The 26,467-nt window shown below is 52.4% G+C and overlaps 1 protein-coding gene across 1 annotated transcript in view; it reads right to left on the bottom strand.

Annotated features, from left to right (window-relative positions):
• The window catches only part of CA5A (carbonic anhydrase 5A), a 51,481-nt gene extending 25,647 nt beyond the window's left edge, over positions 1-25,834 (bottom strand). The window contains exons 1-2 of the mRNA XM_010355580.2: positions 25,607-25,834; positions 16,125-16,322 (exon numbers count right to left, since the gene is read on the bottom strand). Coding sequence (XP_010353882.2) covers positions 16,125-16,322; positions 25,607-25,745 — 337 coding nt within the window. The 5' untranslated portion in view covers positions 25,746-25,834. The remainder of the gene's footprint in view (positions 1-16,124; positions 16,323-25,606) is intronic.
• Positions 25,835-26,467: the final 633 nt, after the last annotated feature.

Genomic DNA, 26,467 nt, shown 5'->3' with positions numbered 1-26,467 from the left:
CTGCCCGGCGAAGACCGCCCACCAGCAAAATGCCAAGCGTCTTTCTTGAAAAACTGGAAAGCCGTGTTTCGTTGCTCTTCCTGTAGACAACACAGCATGGGGTCAGGAGTGGGGTCTGGAGTCGGACGCACGTTCAGGGGCTGGGGCCACCGCTCCCAAACTGTGTGCTCTAGGTCCAGCTTTTGCACCCCTCCTAGCCTCAGTTTCCCCATCTGTAAAGTGGGGATTATCCTTTAACCCCCACCATAGGACTGTTGTTACCATTAAGTCACATGGGAAATATGAAGTCCTTAGCACAGTGCTTGAAGTAAAGGAAGCACTCTAAAACAAATAATCGAACAAAAACAACCAACCGGAAGTCACTGAAGCCTTCATGGGGTGAAACAGCGGATTAAGGGGCAAAGGCTCTCGCTGGCCAGGTTCTGGCGTGTCCCGGGCACCACGCATCCTGTCCATGAGCTCATGTCGTTGTCGTGATGGGGAAGGCTTGGTGCACGCCAGGAGTACGGCAGAGGAGCTGGTGTTCACTGGGCACCTGTTCCTGCTGGGCATTGTGAGGTAACTTTATGTTCCCACCAGGATGAACTCCTCACAACGGCCCTACAGAGCAGGTCCTGTGAGCCCAACTTTGAGATGAGGAAATTGAGACGCAGAGAGGTTCGGTCACCTGCCCCAGTTTAGCCGGCAACCTCCCCCAGGTCTGATGGTCCAAGACCTCAGCTTTTGGAGCAGGGCTCAGGCCAAACTCTGCTACTTGCCTTGCCAGTAAACTTAGGGACCCAATTTAAGGCTGCAGACCTGGATAAAATAATCTCAAAGTGACCTTTATTTTTTAGGTGGAGTCTCACTCTGTCATCCAGGCTGGAGTGCAGTGGTGTGCTCTCAGCTCACTGCAACCTCTGCCTCCCAGGTTCCAGTGATTCTCCTGCCTCAGCCTCCTGAGTTCCTGGGACTACAGACGCGTGTTACCAAACCCAGCTAATTTTTGGTTTTGTTTTTGTTTTTTCTGAGATGAGCCTCGCTCTGTCACCTAGGCTGGAGTGCAATGGCTCGATCTTGGCTCACTGCAACCTCCGCCTCCTGAGTTTAAGGGATTCTCTCACCTCTGCCTCCCGAGTAGCTGGGATTATGGGCACCCACCAGCATGTCCAGCTAATTTTTGTATTTTTAGTAGAGATGGGATTTCACCGTGTTGGCCAAGAGTCAAGAGGTCTTGAACTCTTGACCTCAAGTGATCTGCCGCCTCAGCCTCCCAAAGTACTGGGATTACAAGCATGAGCCACTGTGCCCAGCCTACAGTGACTTTTTATAATGACAATACAATGTCAGGGTATTCTCCTTAATTAAAAAAAAAAAAAAGGCAAGCCCCATTCACAAAAAGGGGTCTTTAAGCTGCCGGCCCTCATCCCCCAGACTCTGCTATCAGCAGGGCTGGTCCACCGGGCAGCAATGGCCACTGTTGCCTCAGCATCCTGTGCAAGCAGGTGCGTCAGAACCGGCTTATGGAGATATAATTGAATGATTGCCTCTGCGCGTGCCAGACCCTGCAAACATAATAACAGATGACGTTTGGGGCCGGCTCCAGGCTGTGACGTGCTGGCCCCAGAGAATATTGTCTCTGCTATTACAACAGATGCTGTTAATAGCCATCTATTTGTAGTTCCGGGCTTTTACCAAGATAAGCAGGCTTTTGGCAGGCATGGGTTGTTCGTAGGCTTAAAATTAGTACAAGAGAAGTTTGAGATGTTCTAATTACTTGTAACTTCAAATAACACAATGCTGCAAGGGACCAGCCTGCTTCCGGTGCCATTCTGGGAGGTGATGCAGGTTCCCAAGCTGTAAAGGGTGATGGCTGAGGGCTTCTGTGTGCCACCTCCCCAGGTAGGCAGGGGCCGCAGCCACTGCAAGCCCCTGCCCACAGAACTCCGTGACGACAGAACCTAGACTGCTCCCTGGAAGTTAGCCTCTGAGACCATCACATATTGGCACTCGTTTGAAAGCTAGGCAAACGTGGGCTCCAATCATGGCTTCACACGGTGGGGCTTTGCAAGTTGTTTTATAGGTCTGTGGCCCAGACTAGATGTTTGTAAAAGGATAATGATGCCTACTTTAGGGGCCCATGGCAAGGACTGAGTACTGTGATGCTTACAAAGTACCTCCCTAATAGTCCCTGGCATGCAGTGAGAGCTCAAATAATGATAGCCACTTACTTTTATTATGACTGGTGTTATTGTTATTATTAAAATTACTATCATCACCCAGGCGCGGTGGCTTACGAATCCCAGCACTTTGGGAGGCTGAGGTGAGCAGTCACTTGAGGTCAGACGTTTGAGACCAGCCTGGGCAACATGGTGAAACCCCGTCTCTACTAAAAATACAAAAATTAGCTGGGCGAGGTGGCATGCGAATGTAGTCCCAGCTACTTGGGAGGTGGAGGTTAGAGAATTGCTTGAACCCAGGAGGTGAAGGTTGCAGTGAGCCGAGATCGCGTCACTGCACTCCAGCCTGGGCGACAGAGTGAGACTCCATCTCAATAAATAAATAAACAGTAAAATAAAATAAAATCGCTATCATCATTGCCATCGCCATCATCTCATCATGGCAGAGATCTGCAGTCCCCGGAAACAGATACCATGAGTTTCAAGGTAAGACCTGCACATAAAGATGTCGAAAGATAAATATGTCTGGAGAAGACATGTCTTCTCATGTCCATGAGAAGGGGCTTTGCCAGCCATGCAAGCACAAAAGAAGAAAAGTCCCTCATTCATCCGACAACATCCACTGAGTTTCTCCCGTGTGCCAGGCACCACGCTCAGTATGGGGGACAGAGGGAGGAGGCTGTGGGCTCAGACTTGCCCTTGCAGAGCCTGGAATCCAGGAGGGTCACACGGTGGTGGAGATAAAAAGCTGTGTGTCTGGGAGGTGAAGGCACGGGCTTTGGGGCCGTAAACTTGCTGGGGACACCCCTATGGAAGCGGCATTTCAGCCCTGAAGATGAGTTTTTCTGATTGTCAGGTGAAGATAATGGCGGTTGCAGGCAGAAAGGGATGACCAGTGGAAAGGACCCTGGTGACAGCAGCCACCACGACAGAATAGGTGGAAGCACCAGCCAGCAGAGATGTTGTCAGGGACAGCGGGAGATGGGATTGGAGGGGCAACGGGGTCAGCGCTGGTGGTGGTGAAAGGAAGGGGGGCCTTTGCCAACAAACACCAACGGGGTTTTTGTTTAGTTTTGTTTTTTTGAGACAAAGTCTCACTCTGCACCCAGGCTGGATGCAGTGGTACAATCTTGGCTCATTGCCTCCTAGTTTCAAGCAATTCTCCTGCCTCAGCCTCCCGCATAGCTGGGATTACAGGCATGCACCACTACAACTGGCTAATTTTTGTGTGTTTAGTAGAGACAGGGCTTCGCCATGTTGACCAGGCTGGTCTCAAACTCCTGACCTCAGGTGATCTGCCTGCCTTGGCCTTCCAAAGTGCTGGAATTATAGGTGTGAGCCACCACACCTGGCCCATCAACAGGTTTTGAATGTTCCAGTCTTTTTTTTTTTTTTTTTTTTTTTTTTTTTTTTTTTTTTTTTTTGAGACAGGATCTCATTCTGTCACCCAGGCTGGAGTGCAGTGGTGCGATCATGGCTCACTGCAGTCTCAACCTCCTGGGCGCAAGCCATCCTCCCCTCTCTGCCTCCTGAGTAGCTGGGACCACTATGCCCAGCTAATTTTTTTTACAAGACCACTGTTAAAAGCCCGGAAGAATCCTGCAGCTTGCCGTGGTGGGGTGTTCTGCATGTACCAGAGTCTGTTCAGCATTTCAGACAGAAAAACCTCAGCATTCCTCTTCTGTGGGTCTCCACCGTAGCTCCTTTGAAATCTCTGTTCTTTCTCTGCACCATGGCCCTCCCTTCCTCTCCAATACAAAGAGTCCACACTCAGCTCCCCTCCCTCCTCCTCCACCCCACACTGCCCTAGCACCTCACCCTCCCGGTGACTGACTCGTGCCCGGTTTTGCACACACCTGGGAAGCGTAGCTGGCCTGTCCTGCACACCAGCCTTGCAGGCTTGGTGAGTAGATCATCCTTGTTTGCTCTTGCCAGGTGCAGCTGTGTGTAGTAGCCCAAGAGGGGTCATCTGGGAGGGCACCAGGAAGCGTGACATCCACTACGAGAGGCGTGGGGAGCTACGGCAGCACGTTCATCCACTGTGCTTGATGTCGTTTTTCTCCCCAGTGACCTTTTCCTGGACTTCCTAGCTGGATCTCCGTGAGTGCCAGGGCTGCTTCTGGGAAGGTTTTTGGACCCAGCACATCACCTGGCACAGTCAGGGTTTGCTCAATATTTGCCGAGAGAAAACGGCAGCCACGTCACAGATTCACAATAGGAGCTTCTTGTATGGAGCAGAAATGTCCATTTGTTGCCTGTGGCTTTGCAGGAGCTCCGAGCAGTGGCGAGAGGAAGTCATGGGTGACCACGGTGGGCGTTACCACCTCATGGGGTTGCCGGCTGGTCCTGAGCTCATCACTGTCTATCTCCTCCGTCCACAGTGATTTCTATTAAGTGCAGCGTTTCATCAGGCAACCGCCCACGGCACTGAGGGGTGGGGCGATGGCAAATTGACCCAGATGCTCAGTGGGTGCTAACCACGCGGCAGGTGCAGATGCGGACCCCCAGCCCCACGAGCTTGGAGTGCCGTTCAGCCCCACGGCACACCCGTCTGTCTCCAAGGCTGAGGAACTGGGGTGGGAGGAGGAGGCACAGAGCCGTCTGAACACAGCTAGGGCCACTCACTGGCCCCTGCAGGGGAGCAACGCAGCAGGGAAGCCAGGAGGGAGGGAAGGTGCAGTTGCAGTGGGTGGGCACGGGGGCTCAGCTGCTGGCACAGAGCAACACGAGGGAACCAGGGAAGAGCAGGAGGGAGGACGCGGGGGTGGGTGTGGGGCTGGAGGACCGGGCGGTCCACAAGGTGGTCAGGACCTCAGCGTGGCTGGTGGCTGGGCATGGGAGGGGCTGGGATGGAGTCGCGGGCCACCGTCCCCAGAGTGTTTCCCCAGGCAGGGTTCTCATTCCCCTTGTCAGGGGAGGGGACGGGCACAGAGAAGCACAGCAATGAGCCGGGAACAGACCTGAGATGAAACCTCGGCCTCCCTTGTCCTCAGAACGAGAATTAATCCACAGAGGAGCCAAGGAAAATGCAGGGCACCGAGGTGACGGTGCGGGGTGTGAGCGACGTGGCCAGTGTGGCCGCCCCACCACCAGCTCCATCCTGAGCGCTTCACAGACGTGGCCCCCTTCATCCGCACAACTGCCCCGGGAGCCACTGAAGGAGGCTCAATGAAACCTCAACTCGCACTGCAGCACACATCCGACCACAGTCACCTTTGATCACTTTTGTCATCCGGGGTCCCGCAGTCAGGGCTTTGTGTCTGCAGCGGTCCCTGGGAAACAATCTAAAATTCGAAGCTCCACCAGACTCACTCAGAGTCACAAAATTTCTATCACTGACTGCTTTCCTCCGAGGCCCAAACTGGATTTATCAACTTCCAAAGAAAACTTCATATTGAAAAAGTGATGTACCCACAGTACTGTAGAATGACATTTACCGAGGAAAAACGGGGCTGGGTGTGGTGGAGTGAGCCTGTAGTCCCAGCTACTTGAGAGGCTAAGGTGAGAGGATGGTTTGAGCTCAGGAGAAGCTTGCAGTGAGCCCAGATGCATGTCAGCCTGGGCAACAGGGCCAGATCCTGTGCCAAAAATAATTTTTTTTTTTTTGGTAGCTCATACCTGTAGACACAGCTACTCAAGAGGCTGAGCTGGGAGGATCAATTGAGCTCAGGAAGTCGAGGCTGCAGTGGGCTGTGATTGCACCACTGACTGCAGCCTGGGTGACAGAGCAAGATCCTGTCTCCAAAAAAAAAAAAAAAAAAAAAAAGGTAAAACTATTGTTTATGCCATCACCACCCAGTAAACATAGTTACTGATATTTTTACTCCCAGTGTAACTTTCTGGTCCCTTCCCATAACCACATGTATTTGGCAAGCTTTTCTTTTTTTTTTTTTTTTTTCAAAATAAGCCAGTAACATTTAATAAGTAACAACAGTGTATTAGTCTGTTTTCATGTTGCTGATAAAGCCATACCCAAGACTAGGATATTTACAAAGAAAAAGAGGTTGAATGGACTTACAGTCCCACGTGGCTGGGGAGGCCTCACAATCATGGCAGAAGGTGAAAGTCATGTCTTGCATGGCGGCAGGTGAGAGAGAGTGAGAACTAAGAGAAAGGGGTTACTCGGGAGGCTGAGGCAGGAGAATGGCGTGAACCCAGGAGGCGGAGTTTGCAGCGAACTGAGATTGCACCACTGCACTCCAGCCTGGGTGACAGAGCGAGACTCCGTCTCAAAAAAAAAAAAAAAAATCAGATTGGCAGGGTGCAGTGGCTCACACCTGTAATCCCGGCATTTTGGGAGGCTGAGGTGGGTGGATAGCTTGAGGTCGGGAGTTCAAGACTAACCTGGCACACATGGTGAAACCCCATCTCTACTAAAAATACAAAAATTAGCCAGGCATGGTAGCACACACCTGTAATCCCAGCTACTCAGGAGGCTGAGGCGGGAGAATCGCTCGTACCTCGGAGGCAGAGGTTGCAGTGAGCCGGGATCACACCACTGCACTCCAGCCTGGGCGACAGAGTGAGACTCTGTCACAAAAAACAAACAAACAACAAACAAACAAACAAAAAACCCATCAGATCTTGTGAGACTTAATCACTACGATGAGAACGGTATGGGGGAACTGCTACAATTCAAGATGAGATTTGCTGGGGACACAGACAAACCATATAAAACAGCTACTTGCTAAATTACATCCCTAGGCCACGCATGGTGGCTCACACCTGTAATCCCAACACTTTGGGAGGCCAAGGTGGGCGGATCACCTGAGCTTAGGAGTTTGAGACCAGCCTGGCCAACACGGCAAAACCCTGTCTCTACTAAAAATACAAAAATTAGCTGGGCATGGTGGCAGATGCCTGTAATCCCAGCTACTTGGGAGGCTGAGGCAGGAGAGTCATTCGAATCCGGGAGGTGGAGGCTGCAGTGAGCTGAGATCACGACACTGTGCTTCAGCTTGGGCCACAGAGCAAGGCCTCATCTCAAAAATAAATAAATAAATAAATAAATTACATCCCTGGCCTGTGAATATTACCACAAAGACTGACCCGCTGGCATAAGCCCTCTCGGCATCCTCAGTCCACTCCCTCCACACTCTCCTACACTCAGCCACTCTGCCTGTTTCCTGAACCTGCCAGGCTTGTTTCTGCCCAGGCCCTTGGACTTGCAGCTGCAGTTAGAGAATAGTCCTCAGAGAAGACACAGGACTTCCAGTTAAGTTTGAATTGCCAAGAAAGCAACACATTTTAGTGTAGATCCCAAATATTTAGCATAAGTATGGTTTGTGTAATATTTAGGATGCTCGTATTTTAAAACGGTGATGCGGGAATGCTTCTCCCCACTGTCATGAAGCTGACACTTTCTTACCAGCTGGGACTTGGGTCCAGCGGGGTCTTTTCTGACCATGTTGTGTAACGCTCACAACCTCCCTCAGTGGAGTCATCTCTGGCCCATCACCTGGTTTCATTTTCATCATAGCACTTACTGCTATCCAAAACCATCTTCTTTCTTATGTACATATTTGTTTATTTTTCTGTAAACTTGCATAGAGAAGTACCTATTTACTAATTAATGTTTATTAATTTTCTTATCCCACAAGAACACAAGCTCCTTGGGAGCAGGGGTTTCCCTGTCTTGATTGATCCTTTGTTCCTATAAAAGACCACACAGCACACAGGGGTCACCGTGCACCTGGGAAGCATCCGGGAAGCTGGACGATTAGAAACGGGCTTTTGGATCCAAATGATAACAATAGTGGCTCCACTGCCTGACATTTCGTCCAACATGATCCCACCCCTGGCCACAGTTGATTGGACAGGGATGGGCACTCAAACCATGCTGGACCAATCGGAGCCCCTTCCTCAGTCCTGCTCCTAATTAGTGCAGGGCTGGGCCAATCAGAGTCACTGCCCTGGGAATTTGGAATTGGAATTGAGCAAGAACAGGAACAGTGGCTCCCCAGTGGCCAAATCTCTAACAGGTAAACTTTGGAAGCTGTTGGGTACATTTTCATTTTTCAGTCTCAAGGACCAAAAAAGCACAGAAAACATCTGCAGAGAGAGACTGGACACTGACTTCTACCTAACTTCCCCCAAAATATTCACACCCAGGCCTGAGGGAAGGAACAGGAGCTACATATAGAATGGAGATGAAAACACACGTGTGCACACATGCACACGACACATGTGCACACACGAACACACATGCACACATGTATATACACGTGCTCACACAGTGCACATGTGCACACACGCACACAAACACACATACACACAAGAACACATACACACACATGCACACATGCACAGGAACACACACGCACACATGTATACACACATGTATGCACACAGTGCACACATGCACAGGAAAACACACACAAACACACATGCACACACACATGCACACACGTAGTCGTTTTAGGAGCTAGACTGCCAGTTTATGAATTTGCAATGACAAATAACTTTCCCAGGTTATAAGCATGATGGTCACATCCTTTCATCTCAGTCCAGGGGTCGTCCTTGAACCGCACAGCCACAGTCCCAGTCCTGACAGTGCCAGGATTCCCCTCCAAGGAATTCACTCTTCCCCTGCCTCTCATCTTGGAGCTGCCAATTTGTGTCCCACCAGAGGAGCCAAAATGTTCCTAGAGCCTCCTCCTCTCACGGGGACAGCCCGGCAGGCACCCACCCCCCAACCCCGGGCTCTCAGGCCTCGTTTGGATTTATTTTGAAGGAAGCTATTGTCTACTAAATGCTTAATTCTCCCAGAACAGTGCCAAGCACTTCACACAGCCCTGCCCAATGAGCTGGGCCCTCCCGCACCTTTAGGGAATGAGCTGAGCTCTCTGCGAGGGCACTCGAGGTGGGACAGGCACAGTGTGGCAGCACGTGGATCCAGCTGCTGTTTTCCTTTGCGACTGGCACCTCTCCTCTCCCCCTTCCTTCCTCCACCCGCTTTGCTCCTCCCCACCCCCTGTCCCCCACAGCTTTTCCTCCTTGGCCTTCAAGGCCATACACATTCCCTGGAAAGAGCCTTTGCCGCCACCTCTGTTACTCATCGTCCTTGGCCTGTGCTGACTCCAAGTGCTGGCACCCCCAGCTCCTAGGAAAACTGCTGGCAGTGTCCGCAGACGGAAATTTCCTTGGCCTCCCCATTTATTCCGCTTTGTTTCTGGCCCTGCCACGGTGTGGTCCAGGCCTCCGGAGCCTGTCTGTGCACAGCTGTCTGCACCTCGTCTGCTCCCTTCCTTTCCTCTCACCGGCACTGCCCCTCCTTCCATCCAGGGTTTGCTGTGTTTTCGTCTTATTCTTCTCTGTTTCTCTCTGAAAACCTTTCTCTAGCCCTACCTGTCCTTCATCTGAGGTTCTCATTCCCTCTGTCCCCGTAGGCTCCTGATTCCCAATCGGGGTGAACAAAGAGGACAGAAAATCTGCGAAGCAGAGGACCGAGAACCTGGAAAAATCGGCTGCAGAGATGCGGAGGGGACCGGGAGCATGTGAAGCTGAGTAGGAGAGAAAGCAAAAGGAAACTGGGTTTCGGAGAAAATGACAAATAAAGTGAAACCAGATTGGCCCGTGTGGACGGGAGCCAAGGGAGGGATGACCCAGCTCATTTCCATGGCCTGGGAGAGACACCGGATCCTTCTTTTGGTCTGTGGCAGGAAGCGGCGAGATCCTTTGAGCAGATGTGAAGCCGGTGGAGAAGCCAAAAGTGAGGTCGGGACAAGGTCAGAGGCTGACCCTGGGAGACAGACAGTGGCAGTGGCCTTGGACCTGAGAGCTACCGAGTCAGGGAGGGGCCGAGGTCAGCTTGGGGTCCACAGCAAGGGCGCACGTCCAGTGAGGAGGGTGCCCCATCCTCACTCTGGGAACAGCATCCTCAGCTGTCCTGCGGGAGTGCTGCTGTCCACTCTCCGAACACACCTTGCTCCGGGCAGGGTCGCCCTCGGGCTGGGCAGACAAGCGGCCAAAGCCGGGCCCCTGAGAATCAGCCCTGGGATGGTGGCTGGAACTGCCGGGAAAGAGGAGACATCGCTCCACTGGAGGCCAAGTCATAGCCTCGGGCGGCTGCCTTCACCCCATCGGGGAACACCCATGAGTGTCCCCTGGGGAAAGCAGAGCCTGGGGGAGCCCTCAGAGGAAAGCAGGGACTGGGGGAGCGCTCAGGAAAGCAGGGTCTGGGGAGCACTCGGAGGAGGAAAGGGGAGCCTGAGGGAGCACTCGGAGGAAAGCGGAGCCTGGGGGAGCACTCGGAGGACAGCGGAGCCTGGGGGAGCACTCGGAGGACAGCAGAGCCTGGGGGAGCACTCGGAGGACAGCAGAGCCTGGGGGAGCACTCGGAGGACAGCGGAGCCTGGGGGAGCACTCGGAGGAAAGCAGAGCCTGGGGGAGCACTCGGAGGACAGCGGAGCCTGGGGGAGCACTCGGAGGAAAGCAGAGACTGGGGGAGCACTCAGAGCCCTGGCAGTCATCGACCCGGGCACCCGGTTGCAGCCCAGACTCTTTAGGATCAGAGCCGGCAAATCTCCCCCTTCTTTGCTTATGCCAGTTTGAGGTGGGGTTCTGCCAGGTACAACCAAAAAGAAGTCTTAAGAAGTCTTCATGGAATTCCTCACTTGGAGAGCAGCAGTGAGATCCCAGGCTGCAGGGACAAGAGGGAGGAAGGCAGCGGGCAGTGGCGAGTGGGAGATGGCTCATGCTGACTCTGGAGCTGACTGTGCAAATCTCTTCCCAACTCCACCATCAGTGACTGTACCTTGGAATCTTGAACTCGGCCGTGCAGGAGTGTTTGTACCACGGAAAGTGGCGAACACCACACATGACCGCTTTTGTCCTACCCAGCCCCGGAAAGCCAGCTGCTAGGCCTGTACCAGCATTCCCCACCCATGGACTCAGGAGGGCCGGGCTTACCTGGGAACACTTCTGAAAGCTGCACCAGGCCCAGCTTCCCCAAGGACAAGGCTGACTCCCGGAGCGAGGACAAGGCTGACTCACAGAGTGAGGACAAGGCTGAGCTGCAGTCGGCACAGGTGGAGTTAAACAGGCCATAGCCAACTCACCCCTCGCCCAGGGTCTGCATAGACCCCACCTGCAGCCAAATTACATTTGAGCACACAGTAAAAGGATTAAAACTGATGATCCTCCTGTTCTCTCCTTTCCATTTCTTTGCTCTCAGTTTAGTCACTGTTTTTTTTTGTTGTTGTTTGTTTTGTTTTTTGTTTTTTGAGACAATGTCTCACTCTGTCGCCCAGGCTGGAGTGCAGTGGTGCGATCTCAGCTCACTGCAACCTCCGCCTCCTGGGTCCAAGCAATTCTCCTGCCTCAGCCTCCCCAGTAGCTGGGACTACAGGTGTGCACCACCACACTCGGTTAATTTTTGTATTTTTAGTAGAGACAAGGTTTACCCATGTTGGCCAGGTTGGTCTCAAACTCCCGACCTCAGGTGATGCACCCGCCTCTGCCTCCCAAAGTGCTGGGATTACAGGTGTGAGCTACTGCGCCTGGCCAATTTAGTCACTTTTATTTTATTTTATTTTTGAGACTAAGTCTCACTTTGTTGCTCAGGCTAGAGTGTAGTGGCGTGATCTCGACTCACAACGTCCACCTCCCAGGTTCAAGTGATTCTCCTGTCTCAGCCTCCCCAGTATCTGGGATTACAGGTGCTTGCCACCACACCTAGCTAATTTTTGTATTTTTACTTTTTTTTTGAGACTGGGTTTCACTCTTGTCACCCAGACTGGAGTGTGAAGGCACAATCTCGGCTCACTGCAACCTCCGCCTACCAGGTTCAAGCAATTCTCCTGCCTCAGCCTTCCGAGTAGCTGGGATTACAGGCATGCACCACCACGCCTGGCTACTTTTGTATTTTTAGTAGAGATGGGGTTTCTCCATGTTGGTCAGACTGATCTCGATCTCCTGACCTCAGGTGATCCACCCGCCTCGGCCTCCCAAAGTGCTGGGATTACAGGCATGAGCCACCGCACCTGGCCACTTTTATTTGTTTGCTTGTATCAGGACTCTTGGAAGCAAGTGATAGGAACTTAAACTGATTTTAAAAAGAGGCTTATTAGTACAGGGGTTAACTGGGTTTCAGGTACAGCTACATTCAGAGGCCCTGAAATTGGCTTGGGCCTTGATTTCTCCCCTTCTTGGCTTTGCCTTCCCGCGTGGACACTTTCTCAGGACGGCCCTCACCTGCTGTGGGGCACAGCTGACCTTTGCCCAGCCACGGAAATAATCTCTTTAAATACGTCCTAGAAAAAAAACTCCTTGGCTCTCATTGGCTGGTCTTGAGTCACGTGCCCATGCCTGGACCAATTGCTGCAGCCAGTGACAAGGCTGTTGAGAGGCCACACCCAGGTCCCCACCCACTCCTGTCTCTGGACCCCCTGAATGGGAGTTGGAGATGGGCTCCCAAGGAAAACAAGAACGTTGGACCCAGGAGGCAGGAGGATGGAGGCCAAGCCAGCAACACAGCAGATGCCCTTACAAAACCATGGACTGTCGGGATCAGCGGCACCTGGGAGCCTGCTGGCATGAGATTCTTGGCTCTGCCTTGCACCTGCCAAGTCAGAATGTCTAGAGGAAGCACAGGTTGTGTTCTTTTGTGTGTGTGTGCATGTGTTTTGAGAGACAGGATCTCGCTGTGTTGCCCAGGCTGGAGTTAAGTGGCACAATCCCAGGTTACTGCAGCCTCAACCTCTTGGGCTTAAGCCTCCTGCCTCAGCCTCCCGAGTAGCTGGGACCACAGGCATGCACCACCACGTCCGACTAATTTATTTTTATTTTTATTTTTGTAGAGATGCAGTCTCGTGACCCTCCCGCCTTGGCCTATCACAGTGCTGGGGTTACAGGTGTGAGCCGCGGGCTGGGCTGACAGGAGTGTGTGCTCTAACACACTCTCCAGGAGATGTTGATGCAACTGGTGTGTGAGAACTGTCTGTCAGCCCCCCACTAAAATTAGCATTTTATTCACTGATGTGAATATCCTCGCCAGGACCAGGTGCAGTGGGGAAGGGGAGGTCCCAGGGAAAGTTGCGAGGCTGTTTCTGGAGAGGGTGTGCCACACAGACAGGCACGAAGGTGGAGATTCTTGACCTAAAGCAGGCTTTGACTTGTGATCCTGGGGGATAATTACCATCTGCGGTTTTCTTGTTTTCCAGCCTAAAACCTGAGCCTGAGTTCCCTTGGGAATACAGAAACATCTAGATTCCAAGGCACACATGCTGCCACTAGCTAAACAAAAAATAACAAGTGTGCCCTTAAAGCACCGCAGAGATGTCCCTGCACCACTGCCAACAGTTCTTGTTCTTGCCCTGGGGGGTGAGGGACGGGCCTCCTGCGCAGACCTCAAGGCCTACTGGACACAGCCTCTGCTGGGCTTGAGCCAGAGGCCCATCTGGGCCCTTGGCCGGCTGCCGGCTCTCCTGGGGACCGACTGTGACCTTGGCCTCACTCACCCAGGGTGCTGGTGCTTCCTCTCTGTGTGGAGCTCAGCTCCTGGTGGCCTCCTGCTGGATTTTTGTGGATGTTGGATGCAGATTTTTTAAGGGTGCCTGCTCCCCAGATTCCCTTCTTTGCAGAGCACAGAGTCCCATTGGGAGGCCTCTGTGGCCTCTGACCAAGGAGTTCCCCAAGCCTCCTTTTTCACATCTGTAAAATGGGGACTGGTTTGTGTCTCCCACGACCGTTGAAAGACTGTAGTTTTGCAGGTGAAGCCCTTGGCGAGAAGTGAGTTGGTGACAGGCTAGAATCTGCAGTCAGAACGGAAGCCAGCTCCTCGCACTGGGTCACTCACCCTTGGCAGTCGCCCCTTCTCTAAGCCTCCATTTCTTCTTACATAAAATGAGGGTCCCACAATACTCTCTCTAGTGGCTTCTGTTTTGTGCCATGCTGCTATTCATGGATGGCAGCGCTTTTTTTTTTTTTTTTTTTTTGAGATGGAGTCTCACTCTGTCGCCCAAGCTGGAGTGCAGTGGCTCAGTCTCTGCTCACTGCAAACTCCACCTCCTGGGTTCTAGCGATTCTTCTGCCTCAGCCCCTCCAGTAACTGGAACCTCAGCTGTGTGCCACCGGCTAATTTTTGTATTTTTAGTAGAGATGGGGTTTCACCATGTTGGCCAGGCTGGTCTTGAACTTCTGACCTCAGGTGATCCACACACCTCGGCTTCCCAAAGTGCTGGGATTACAGGCATGAGCCAGCTCGCCCAGCCTGGCAGTGCTTTTAAAGGGGGTCCATCCACATACCTTCCTCCTCCTAGTAGTATCAGGATTCCCCTGGCGCCTCCTGCTCCCCACTGCATGAGGTCTTGGTGAGGACATTAGCCGGGTGCCTGATGCTCCAGCAACTGAGGGCTGGGTATTGGCTCAAAGTAAGATCCCCAGGCATGTGGGACTCACCTGGGAGGAGGCAGATGGGATGCCTGCTGGAGAGGACGTGGGGCTGCGGCTGCGTCGGGGCCCCCTGGGTTTGATGATTCCCCAGGAAGAGTCACCGGGTCCAGCACAGAGCCACCCTCAGAGCTAAGCTACATTCAGCAGAAGGACGCAGAGCGAGATCAGCCACGCGAAGAGGTGCCTGGGCTGTATCTGGAGGACTCCAGGCAGGAGCTTCTGGAGTCCTCACCAGGGGAGACACACAGGACAGACTTAATTCTCCCCTAAACCAGCAGCGACAACACATGTGACGTGTTCTGTACCAGGGCAGTTCACTAGCGACTCAATGCCCAAAGGTTTATTGGGAGCTGTTCACATAGGCACCTGATACCCAGCACGTGGCCCAATTCCAGACTCGCAGCAGGAGGGAGAGCAGGTGTTCGGCATGAAGGCGGCTTATAGTGCCACCAGCCGGTGCTGGGAAAACACCAGGTAGGACCTGACAGCCACCCTGATAAAAATGCAAACATAATAGGCATAGAGAGAACCTTCTCAAACCTCAGAGCATCCTCCTGGAACTTCCGAGAATCATGGTGAAGGTTTGATGAGATGATCTGCAGAAGCCCTTGGCCAAGCGCTGGAACCCAGTAAGGGCTTGGTGGCTTCCAGGACCTCTCAAGTCACCTCCCAGCCCACCCTGTTCCTCCACCACCGTCTCCCACCTGCAACTCCCCGGACCGCCTCCTATTTAACCCCTGCTCCTCTCCAGGCACCTCCTCAGTCTGTCCTTCACAGCAGCTGGGGGGTCCATTTAAAAGGTCAGCCAGGGCTGGGCGTGGTGGCTCATGCTTGCAAGTCCAGCACTTTGGGAGGCCAAGGTGGGCAGATCACCTGAGGTCAGGAGTTCGAGAGTAGCATGGCCAACATGGTGAAATCCCATTTCTGCTAAAAAATACAGAAATTAGCCGGGCGTGGTGGCAGCCACCCGTAATCCCAGATGCTCCGGAGGCTGAGGCAGAAGAATCACTTGAACCCAGGAGACAGAGGTTGCAGCGAGCTGAGATTGCGCCACACACTCCATCCTGAAGGACAGAGCAAGACTATCTCAATAAATAAAATAAAGGTTGGCCAGGTCACCACCTGCTCAAGCCTGCAGTGGTCTCATTTCCAGGCTCCCGACACCCCGGCCCTGCTGTGGGCCCAACTCCCTTGCAGGCCTCTGCCTAGATTATCAAGGCCAGTGTGGGTGTCACAGCCACCACTGCTTTCTGTCCTCCACCCCGTTCTGAGTTCCTCTTCCGACGTGCAAAGTGTTCGCATTTCGCTTCGCTTGTCTCTTCCAACCCCTGCAGAGCGAGCCCTGCGGGACGGGGTTTTTCTTTGCTAGGTGCACCTGTGTGCGTGCAGGTGCTGGCGGCATTCTCATCTGTAAAGTGAGCACCAGGCTCCGGTCCCCTCGAGAACCTTCGCACCATCCCCCGGATGTGTCCTCCCCCTTCCTGCTCTCCTCCCTCTACTCCGCGAAGACCCCGATCCTGCTCCCAGAACAACAGGAGAGGAGAAAGGCCTCGAGCCCCAGCTGGCACTTACCTGATGCCTCGGTGACATCGTCAAATTCCACCTGGAAGAGGTAGCCAGTGTTCCAGACGTACAGGCAGGATACTGCGTCATAGGAGACCCTGAGTGGCTTTAGCCGGGGGTCGTAGATGCTGTCCTTCCACTGGATGTTGATGGGAGACTGCCGGGTGCCCCCTGGCACGGAGACTGGGCCCGTCCGGAGTGGGTGCACTGCAGGGAGAGAGGAGACCCTGAGTGAGGCATCAGCTTCATCCTGTGTTTTGGACGGACAGGGCAGAAACCCGGCCGCACGAGACCCCACAGGTCTCGGCTCACGGGAAACTGGCACGTGGGGGCCCCTGGGCAGCTGGACATGCACCCGCAGGGTGTTCGCCTTCTCCTCTCTTTTCCGCACCACCTGGGGACTTTCTTTCCCACCCGGAAGCAACTCCCTCTCGGCCCGTGCTGCCCGTGTTGATGGGTTTTTGACTTCTGTGTTGCCGTCGTCGTCACAGAGTGGCCAGAAGTACGGAGAGACCTTGGGGAGGGCAGGTGGACGGAGGAGGGCGCTGTCCAGAAGGTAGGCTGAGTGCAGTGGGGCTCTTGTCTCTCCAGAAGGGTTTGAAACCTCCCTTCCTACTCACAGGAATCCCACCTAATGGGTCCTGTGGAAACTGGAGCTGCTTTGGAAGTCTTACCCTCCAAGCCCTCTGGCAAGGAGGAAATGAAACCTCGGCGTGGAGAAAATTAAGCAGAGTGGCAGCCCCTCTACCCACTTCCTCGAGGCTCGTTTCAAACTGCTTCGATTGTCCTTTTTAAAGTAAGAACCACTAATCAAAAACAGTTGAGAGGCCAGGAACAGTGGCACACGCCTGTAATCCCACCACTTTGGGAGGCAAGGCGGGCGGGTCACCTGAGCTCAGGAGTTTGAAACCAGCCTGACCAACATGGTGAAATCCCATCTTCACTGAAAATATAAAAATTAGCTGGGTGTGGTGGCAGGTGCCTGTAATCCCAGCTACTCGGGAGGCTGAGGCAGGAGAATGGCTTGAACTCAGGAGATGGAGGTTGCAGTGAGCCGAGATCACGCCACTGCACTCCAGCCTGGGGGACAGAGACTCTGTCTCCAAAAAGAAAAGCAGAAAAGTTTATGAGTGAAGCAGCAGCTGTCCATGATCGCACCCCATGGTGTGTGTCTGCCCCGCCTATTCTCTGTGCAAAGCTTCATTCGAAGACAGAGCTGGATTTTTTTTTTTTTTTCTTTAAGAGACAGGGTCTGAAGGCTCCTTGGGATATCCTGCTCTCGAAACCTGAGAGCAGCTTCCAAATACAGAGTCTACAGGGTCCCCTTGTCTGTGGATGTCACCCCAGAGGCCTGGCGTGCCCTGCGGCTCCTGTCCTCACCTTCACAGGCCTGAGCTAAACCGGCTCAGGTTCTTAAAGGGAATTAAATGGAATGGTCTTTTTTTTTTTTTTTTGAGACAGAGTCTTGCTCTGTCACCCAGGCTGGAGTGCAGTGGCGCGATCTCGGCTCACTGCAAGCTCCGCCTCCCGGGTTTACGCCATTCTCCTGCCTCAGCCTCCCGAGTAGCTGGGACTACAGGCACCCGCCACCTTGCCCGGCTAGTTTTTTGTATATTTTAGTAGGGATGGGGTTTCACCGTGTTAGCCAGGATGGTCTCGATCGCCTGACCTCGTGATCCGCCCGTCTCGGCCTCCCAAAGTGCTGGGATGACAGGCTTGAGCCACCGTGCGCGGCCCTGGAATAGTCTTTTTTTGAGATCAGGTCTCGCTATGCCACCCAGGCTGGAGTGCAGTGGTGGCAATCACAACAGCCTCGAACACCCAGGCTGAAGTGATCCTCCCACCTCAGCCTCCCGAGCAGCTGGGACTACAGGTAAACACCACCATGCCTGGCTAACTTTTTCATTTTTTGTAGAGACAATGTCCCACTATGTTGCCCAGGCTGGTCTCAAACTCCTGGCCTCAAGCGATTCTCCTGCCTCTCCCAAAGTGAGTCAGGCATCTCCCAAAGTGCTGGGGTTAGAGGTGTGTACCACCACACCAGGCGAGGATTTTTTATTTTAATGAACAAGGTTTTTACTATGTATATTATCTTGTAAATTGCCTTTTTTCATTTAATATTGTGAACTCATTTTGTCAGTGAAAAATATATATATACAATTCTTTTTAATGGTGATACATTTACATTGTACAATTATGACACAATTTTTAAAATCCATTATTTGGTGATGATATTTAGGTTATTTCCAAGTTCTTGCAGTTAAAGCTGTGATGAAGTTGCTGTTCTTTCTCTGTATCTCATCTGGATTATTTTTTTCTTACAAACTCCTAACCACAGAATTGCTGGGTCAAAGGGTGTGGCCAGCAGAAGTCTAGAAAACAAGGATAAAGATGGATAGCTCTGGCTGGGCGCCGTGGCTCACGCCTATAATCCCAGCACTTTGGGAGGCCGAGGTGGGTGGATCACCTGAGGTCAGGAGTTTGAGACCAACCTGGCCAACATGCTAAAACCCTGTCTCTACTAATAATGCAAAAATTAGCCAGGTGCAGTGGCTCATGCCTGTAATCTCAGCTACCTGGGAGGCTGAGGCAGGAGAATGACTTGAACCTGGGAGGCGGAGATTGCAGTGAGCAGAGATGGCACCATTGCACTCCAGCCTGGATGACAAAAGCAAATTCAATCTCAAAAAAAAAAAAAAAAAACTATATAGCCCTGATGGAAATGCTTCCCCAGCCGAGTCGAATGGTTAGCGCACTGCTGTGTTTTGTTCTTTGATGAACTTGAAAAATTTTTAAACTGTTATTTAATAAGTAAACCATCAGAGGTCAGTACAATGTATAATACATGTTTAAGTTAAAAAGTGCAGAATCAGCCAGGCGCAGTGGCTCCCGCCTGTAATCTCAGCACTTTGGGAGGCTAAGGCAGGAGGATCGCGAGTTTAGGAGATCAAGACCATCTTGGCTAACACTGTGAAACCCTGTCTCTACTAAAAACACAAAAAATTTGCCAGGCTTGGTGGCGGGCGCCTGTAGTCCCAGCTACTTGGGAGGCTGAGGCAGGAGAATGGCGTGAACCCAGGGAGGTGGAGCTTGCAGTGGGCCAAGATCGTGCCACTGCACTCCAGCCTGGGTGACAGAGCGAGACTCCGTCTCCAAAACAAAACAAAACAAAACAAAACAAAATTGCAGAATCACAGAAGAATGTTTGTTCTAAAATCGCATCTTTTCTACTCATCAGTGTTAAAAAGTCCTATGGGAGATAATGGTGATAATAGATAGTAGGTTGGTTGTGTGCCTGTTTATTTTAATTTTCTCTCTTGGTTTTTCTCTCCTCGGTCAACATGCTTGGTAACATCTGCTAGGGGTCTGCTGTCTGTGTCGTCAACCAGAATCTAAGAGGGGCTTGGTCATTTTGCTGGCCTGTGCATTCCCATGCTTTGACGGCATCTGGCACTATGAATGTTTGTTGAATGAATAATCCCTAGTGTGGATTAACTGGCCCTGCCCCTTACAGATGAGAAAGCAGAGGGCCAGGGGCTGGAGTCACTTTTCCAAGACGTCCAGCAAGCTCACTGCAGTCTGAACTAAGATCCTGGCCTCTGGGAGTCTCCACTAGAGCTTCTGGCTGCTCCAGGCTGTTGCCCAGGTCTCCAGAGTGTTCCTGTTTTTTGTAGATCAGTGGGGAGGACACCCCTAAGCCCTTCCCCAGTGGAACCTGAAGCCTGAAATCCCATCAACATCAGACCTGGACGCCTGGCTTCCCTATTAAGGTGGACGTGTTGTGAGGGCAGCTATGGGCGACGGGCCCTCCCTGGCAGGCTGGGCGGGCAGGAGGGAGCGGTGGGGACTGTGGCATGTGGAGAGCACAGGGTGACTCTGACAGGGTCTGCTGCTACCCCGCTGGGCAGGAGAGGGAGGGGAGGGAGCCCTCCGCTACCAGATCTTTGAATTTCTCTCTTTTTCTTTTGAGACAGTCTCCCTCTGTCGCCAGGCTGGAGTGCAGTGGTGCAATCTCGGCTCACTGCAACCTCCAACTCCCTGGTTCAGGCGATTCTCCTACCTCAGCCTCCCAAGTAGCTGGGGTTACAGGCACACACCACCATGTCTGGGGAATTTTTGTACTTTTAGTAGAGACAGGGTTTCATCACGTTGGCTAGGATGGTCTCAATATCCTGACCTCGTGATCCGCCCGCCTTGGCCTCCCAAAGTGCTGGGATTACAGGCGTGAGCCACCGTGCCTGTGGTGGATACTTAAAGAGAAGCTAGAAATACAGATGTACAGGTAGAGTATCCCAATGTTCAGGTGTTGTCAAGTAGTTTTTTTTTTTTTTTTTTTTTGAGATAGAGTCTTGTGCTGTTGCCCAGGCTGGAATACAATGGCGTGATCTCAGTTCACTGCGACCTCTGCCTCCTGGGTTCAAGTGATTCTCCTGCCTCAGTCTCCTGAGTAACTGGGATTACAGGCACCTGCCACCACGCCTGGCTAATTTTTGTATTTTTAGTAAAGACGAGGTTTCACCATGTTGGCCAGGCTGGTCTAGAACTCCTGACTTCAGGTGATCCACCTGCCCCAGCCTCCCTCCCAAAGTGCTGGGATTACAGGCATAAACCACTGCGCCTGGCCTTGCCAAGTCATTTTTTAAGTTTTACTCATTGTGCAGCGGGGAAGACACATCAGTGGGCCAAAACCCCAGCTCTCCCCACTCACTCTCCGAGTTACCTGGCATGTTATTTACCACCTTCCCCCAGTCTCAGTCTCTGCATCTGCAGGAAGGAGAATAAGGGAGTAGAATCACAGCAGCTTTGCTGAGAAGATAAGCTCGCTGGCACCCGCGAAGGCCTGGAATGCCTTCCCACATGTTATAGACAGGGAAGATGCGTTTTCCTGCCCCTGCTTTACAGCCACAACGCCGTGGTCACACACGTAACTCGCTAAGTGCTCGAAAGCCGGCGCTGGGAAGCAGTGGGCCCTGCAGGGTCCTGCAGATGCGTTCTGTTCTCTCTCACGTGATGGACAACTACGGACGCGGGAGCCGGCGGGCTCTCTCCAAAGAGCCTTTCTTTGGAGAGGCCGGGTGTGGTGGTGCACTGCCTGTCATCCCAGCTACTCAGTTACTCGGGAGGCTGAGGCAGGAGAATCCCTTGAACCCAGGAGGTGGAGGTTGGAGTGAGCCGAGATTGCGCTATTGCACCCCAGCCTGAGCAACAAGAGGGAGACTCCATCTAAAAAAAAAAAAAAAAAAAGCCCCTTTGAGGCCTCACACATCTCCCTTGCGTCCAACGGGAAGCAGGATTCAGCGCACTCTACCACCGTCCCACGGCCGCTGCCTCCGTTCCTCCCTGCTGGGCAAGGGGAGTTTAACACAGCAGCACAGGCCTGAATGTAGACAGAACCCAAAAGCCACTGATGCCACAGAGGAGGCGCTCATCTAGGCAGGAGACGCAGGCTTCCCTGGCTCACAGAGACACAGGACGCGGGAAGAGCGGGTATTTTTAGGTTCTGTTTGCTGAGCTGCACCAACGGGCCCACTAACAATGAAACACCCGCGGTGAACTCTGTGTGTGTCACCCAACAAAGGGATGGTGCTCATTGCCACCTGCATGGAGGTGACGCCACCTGAATGCTAAATCGGCTTCCAATCTCCGCACAGCCAATCCTGGTGCACAGCAACGTGGGTTCTATGCTAATTCAACTAGGGCTCCGATGGGAGGTAATACAAACATTATCCTCTTTTTCAATCAGTCAACAAATATTTACAGAGGTGCTCCTATGGGTCAAGCCCTGGCCCCAGTGCAGGAGACATGGAATCAAAGACCCAGGGGGCCAGGGTTTGCTCCTAATTCACATGGGGGCAGTTTGGAAGGAGACCCTCTCTCTCCGATGCATTCTCAGTCTCCAGGTTTGACAATGGTTCAGCAAATCTCCAATTCCTTCCCCCTTGACCTCCAAGGGAGGAGCTATCACCTCCCCTGTTGTCACTAGGCTTGGCCACCTGGTGACCTGCTTTGACCACCAGGACATGAGCAGACGTGATGTGAGCAGTAGCTTGGAATACACGGGCACCACTGGCCTCACCCTGTGAGTGCCTGCCCTCCGCTGTGAGAAGAACAGGTCTCAGGTGGCTGCGGAGGGAGGATGAGAGATGCAGTGAGCAGGCCTGGACCCACCAGAGTGGGGAGTCCAGCCCAGCCACACTCAGCCAGGGGGAGCCAAACCCAAGAAGACTTACACACACCTGAGCAGGAAATACTCGGTAAAATGTCCAAGAATGTGCAGCGGTGTGCTGGTTGGGGTTTAATAAGCCATTCTCCCAGGAAATTAGAATCTTTGATTTCTAGTGTTTGCCAATTACTGTGGTGTAAATACTTTCACCACGGCCAATTTTAAGTTACCAATGTAATGTTGCTGATCACACACTTAGGAATAGATGGGCACTGCCAGTGCACACCCTGAAACGTGACTGGAAAACATGATTAAATGATTCCTAAAATTATTATTATTATTTTTTCTTAGGGTCTTGGTGTGTAACCCAGGCTGGAGTGCAGTGGCCTGATCAGGGCTCACTGCAGCCTCCAATTCCTGGGATCAGTGATCTTCCTACCTCAGCCTCCCAAGTAGCTGGGATGACAGGTGAGCGCTACCATGTCCAGTTAATTTTGTAATTTTTTTTTTTTTAAGAGATGGGTACTTGCTGTTTTGCCCAGGCTGATCTTGAACTCCTGGCCTTGAGCCATCCTCCCACATCAGCCTCCCAAAGTAGTGCTGGGATTACAGGTGTGAGCCCCTATGCCTGGTTCTAAAATTATCACTGAACGTTTTGTAACTCTTTGACTTGTCTCTCAAGGCCAAACCACCAGTGATTTTTCAATCATTTTTAATAACAATATTCTTTTCCGAAATGAAATAACCTTCAGAATGCCCATAAATAAGATACCAACATAGAAGGATGAATTCCTTATGATGTTCCAATCTTCCCCGCTTGGCAGAATATTCTGCTCTTTGTGGAACTCTGAAATGATTTGGCAGAGCCCTCTGTTCACTGGGAACAGATTGAGGACCACTGGGGTAAATGGATTTAGGTGCTAATACAGAATATGACTCTCTAACACAAGACGTAAGAGGACATGTTGCCATAGTAAGAAATGGGATGCTACCTGTTGCCCACTGACAGGGCAATGCTTAAATAGACACAGGGCGCCCACCGCTGCCTGTGTTAGCAACAGCAGCAGCTGGCGTCGAGCGAGGGCTTCCTGAAGCCATGTGCTGTCCCCAGCCTTTGCAGGTCCCACCTTGGACCCTTCTCCCAACGACACCGTGCAGTAAGCACCATTATCAACCCCCTGTTACAGACGACAAAACCAAGGCTGGGGGAAGTTAAGAAAGTCACAGAGGGGACAGCCAGGCACGGTGGCTCACGCCTGCAATCCCAGCACTTTGGGAGGCCAAGGCGGGTGGATCACCTGAGGCTCGGAGTTCAAGACCACCCTGACCAACATGGAGAAACCCTGTCTCTACTAAAAATACAAAATTAGCCGGGTGTGGTGGCACATGCCTATAATCCCAGCTACTTGGGAGGCTGAGGCAGGAGAATCGCTTGAACCCAGGAGGCGGAGGTTGTGGTGAGCTGGAGATCGCACCATTGCACTCCAGCCTGGGCAACAAGACTGAAATTAGTCTCAAAAAAAAAAAAAAAAAAAAAAAAGAAAAGAAGAAAAAAAGGAAAAGTCACAGAGGGGCAACAGCCATAGGGCAGTGGGGTCAAGATTCCAATCGAGGCAGCCTAGCACTCTTAACGGTCATTAAGAATAAAAGACGGGGGCGGGCGCGGTGGCTCATGCCTGTAATCCTAGCACTTTGGGAGGCCGAGGCAGGTAGATCACTTGAGGTTGGGAGTTTGAGACCAGCCCGGCTGACATGGCGAAATCCCATCTCTACTAAAAATACAAAAATTAGCTGGGCGTGGCGGTGCACACCTGTAGTCCCAGCTACTCGGGAGGGTGAGTCAAGAGGATCGCTGGAACCCAGGAGGCAGAGGCCACAGTGAGCCGAGATGCACCACTGCACTCCAGTCCACAGGTGTGGACCCCAACAGAGGGAATGAGTGCAGCTCACTGAGAATCTGGAGAGGGCCAGGCTTTCTACATGCATCACGTCATCCTTCCATGGCCCTGGAAAGCCTGGCCACCCCCATCTCGAGATGAGGACATGGAGGCTCGGGGGTGAAGACTTGCCGAGGTTCCACCTCGGCCAGTGTCAGTGGCACCGCATGCCTGGGGTCCGGCTCCTAAGCCCATCCTCTTTTGATGGCCCAAACACAGAACGTGTGGAAGATCTGAGTTAGAAGAGAACTTGGCAGCTGCCAAAGCAGGCTCTCATTCTGCAGAGGAAGCACCTGAGACCCAGAAAGAGGAAGGGACTCGTCCGAGGTCACAAGGTACTGACCATGCAGCCAGGAGGGGCTGGCACGGGGCAGTTTCTTGGCAGAGCTGGCTGAGTGGTTTATTTGTTACAGGTTTGCTTGAAAGCGTTCTTTGCCGAAAAGTTTAGGAGTGATCGTGACTGGTTAGTGCAGCCCATTCCACCGGGTCTGGATGGTGAGTCATGCCGGTATGTCCTGTGGGAACACGGACTACCCGCCTGCTCCCAGCATCTCACCCTCCCCAGGACCCCTGAAATGGAGGCTAAATGATTCACCCAAGGTCACCAAATACAAGAGAAACGGAGTGTGGTCGGGCATGGTGGCTCATGCTTGCAATCCTAGCACTTTGGGAGGCTGAGGTGGGTGGATCACCTGAGGTCAGGGGTTCGACACCAGCCTGGCCAACATGGTGAAACCCTGTCTCTACCAAAATACAAAAAATTAGCCGGGTGCGGTGGCGGGTGCCTGTAGTCCCAGTTACTTGGGAGGCTGAGACAGGAGAACCACTTGAACCTGGGGTCAGAGGATGCAGTGAGTCGAGATCGTGACATTGCACTCCAGCCTGGGCAAAAGAGCAAAACTTCATCAAAAAAAGAAAAAAGAGAGCCGGGCGCTGTGGCTCACGCCTGTAATCCCAGCACTTTGGGAGGCTGAGACAGGCGGATCACGAGGTCAGGAGTTTGAGACCAGCTTGGCCAACACGGTGAAACCCCATCTCTGCTAAAAATACAAAAAATTAGCTGGATGTGGTGCATGGGCGCCTGTAGTCCCAGCTACTCAGGAGGCTGAGGCAGGATAATTGCTTGAACCTGGGAGGCAGAGCTTGCAGTGAGCTGAGATTGCACCACTGCACTCCAGCCTGGGCCACAGAGCAAGACTCCATCTCAAAAAAAAAAAAAAAAAAAAAAAAAAAAAAAAAAAAGAGAGAGAGAGAAAAGAAAAAAAAAATAGAAACAGAGTGGAAATCTGAATCCATCTGGCTCAGACGGTCTCTCCTCTCCCATCTCGAAAGACCCCATTAGCTAAGACAAAGATCCAGTTGCATCTTGGGAAATTTGAGGCTCTACTTACAAGTGTTAGTGCTGGTTTGCCGTGCACAGGACTGCTGAGAACACCATCGCTCTGGCTTCATCGGACGGCTCCAGAGGGGGGCCCACATCTGCTCCACCAAAGAGAAAGCTAAGGTCTTCCAAGCATTCCTCCCCGACATCTTGGGTCTGTTCCCACTGACTCCAGCCCGAAGAGGGTGATATTCCCTGCTGTCCTCTTGGTTGATCAGGACCTCTGTGGACTGGCGTGTACCCACCTCTTTTTGTAGAAACTCATCCCAACCCCTGAGCCGAATGGTTAAAGTTCAACCCATGCCTTTCCCAACGGGATGGGTCCACAGGGACAAGTGGCCTCTGCTGGGGACAGGCCACTCAGGTCACTGGGCTTTGATCTGGCAAACAGCGGCACAAGTCTGCCAGGGAGCTAGAAAAACTTTATGGTGGGGCTGTGTGAGCACCAGGGGATTACGCGAGGGGCAGGGGCGAGCGGATGAGAGCAGAGTCCCTGTTTCTCTCGTGGTGTTGACCCTGTGGTTTGGGGCTCCGGGACACTCAATAGCAGACACAAAGCCATGGTGTGCATGTGAGGAGGGACTGGCAGGCTCAGACGTACAGGAATGGGACTGGCCAAAGTGCTGCTGGGTGGACGGGCTGGGGGAAGAGTCAGCTTCTGTCCACCCACCAGGGCACCTGAAGTCACAGAGCACTTGCATGCTACAAAATAAGTGCGATTTCATTCATCCTATCTGGAAGCAAGATGCTCTGTGGCTTGGCACACTTCCAGGTCTTGCCTGCTGTCTTGGCATAAATATTAACGGGGCTACCTTTCTCTCTGTTTTTTTTTTAGATAGAGTTTCACTTTTGTTGCCCAGGTTGGAGTGCA

The sequence above is a fragment of the Rhinopithecus roxellana genome, chromosome 20 (assembly GCF_007565055.1).
Source record: "Rhinopithecus roxellana isolate Shanxi Qingling chromosome 20, ASM756505v1, whole genome shotgun sequence".
Lineage (NCBI taxonomy): Eukaryota > Metazoa > Chordata > Mammalia > Primates > Cercopithecidae > Rhinopithecus > Rhinopithecus roxellana.
Note: the sequence above shows the minus strand (reverse complement) of the source record. Positions and strands in the feature narration are given on the sequence as shown.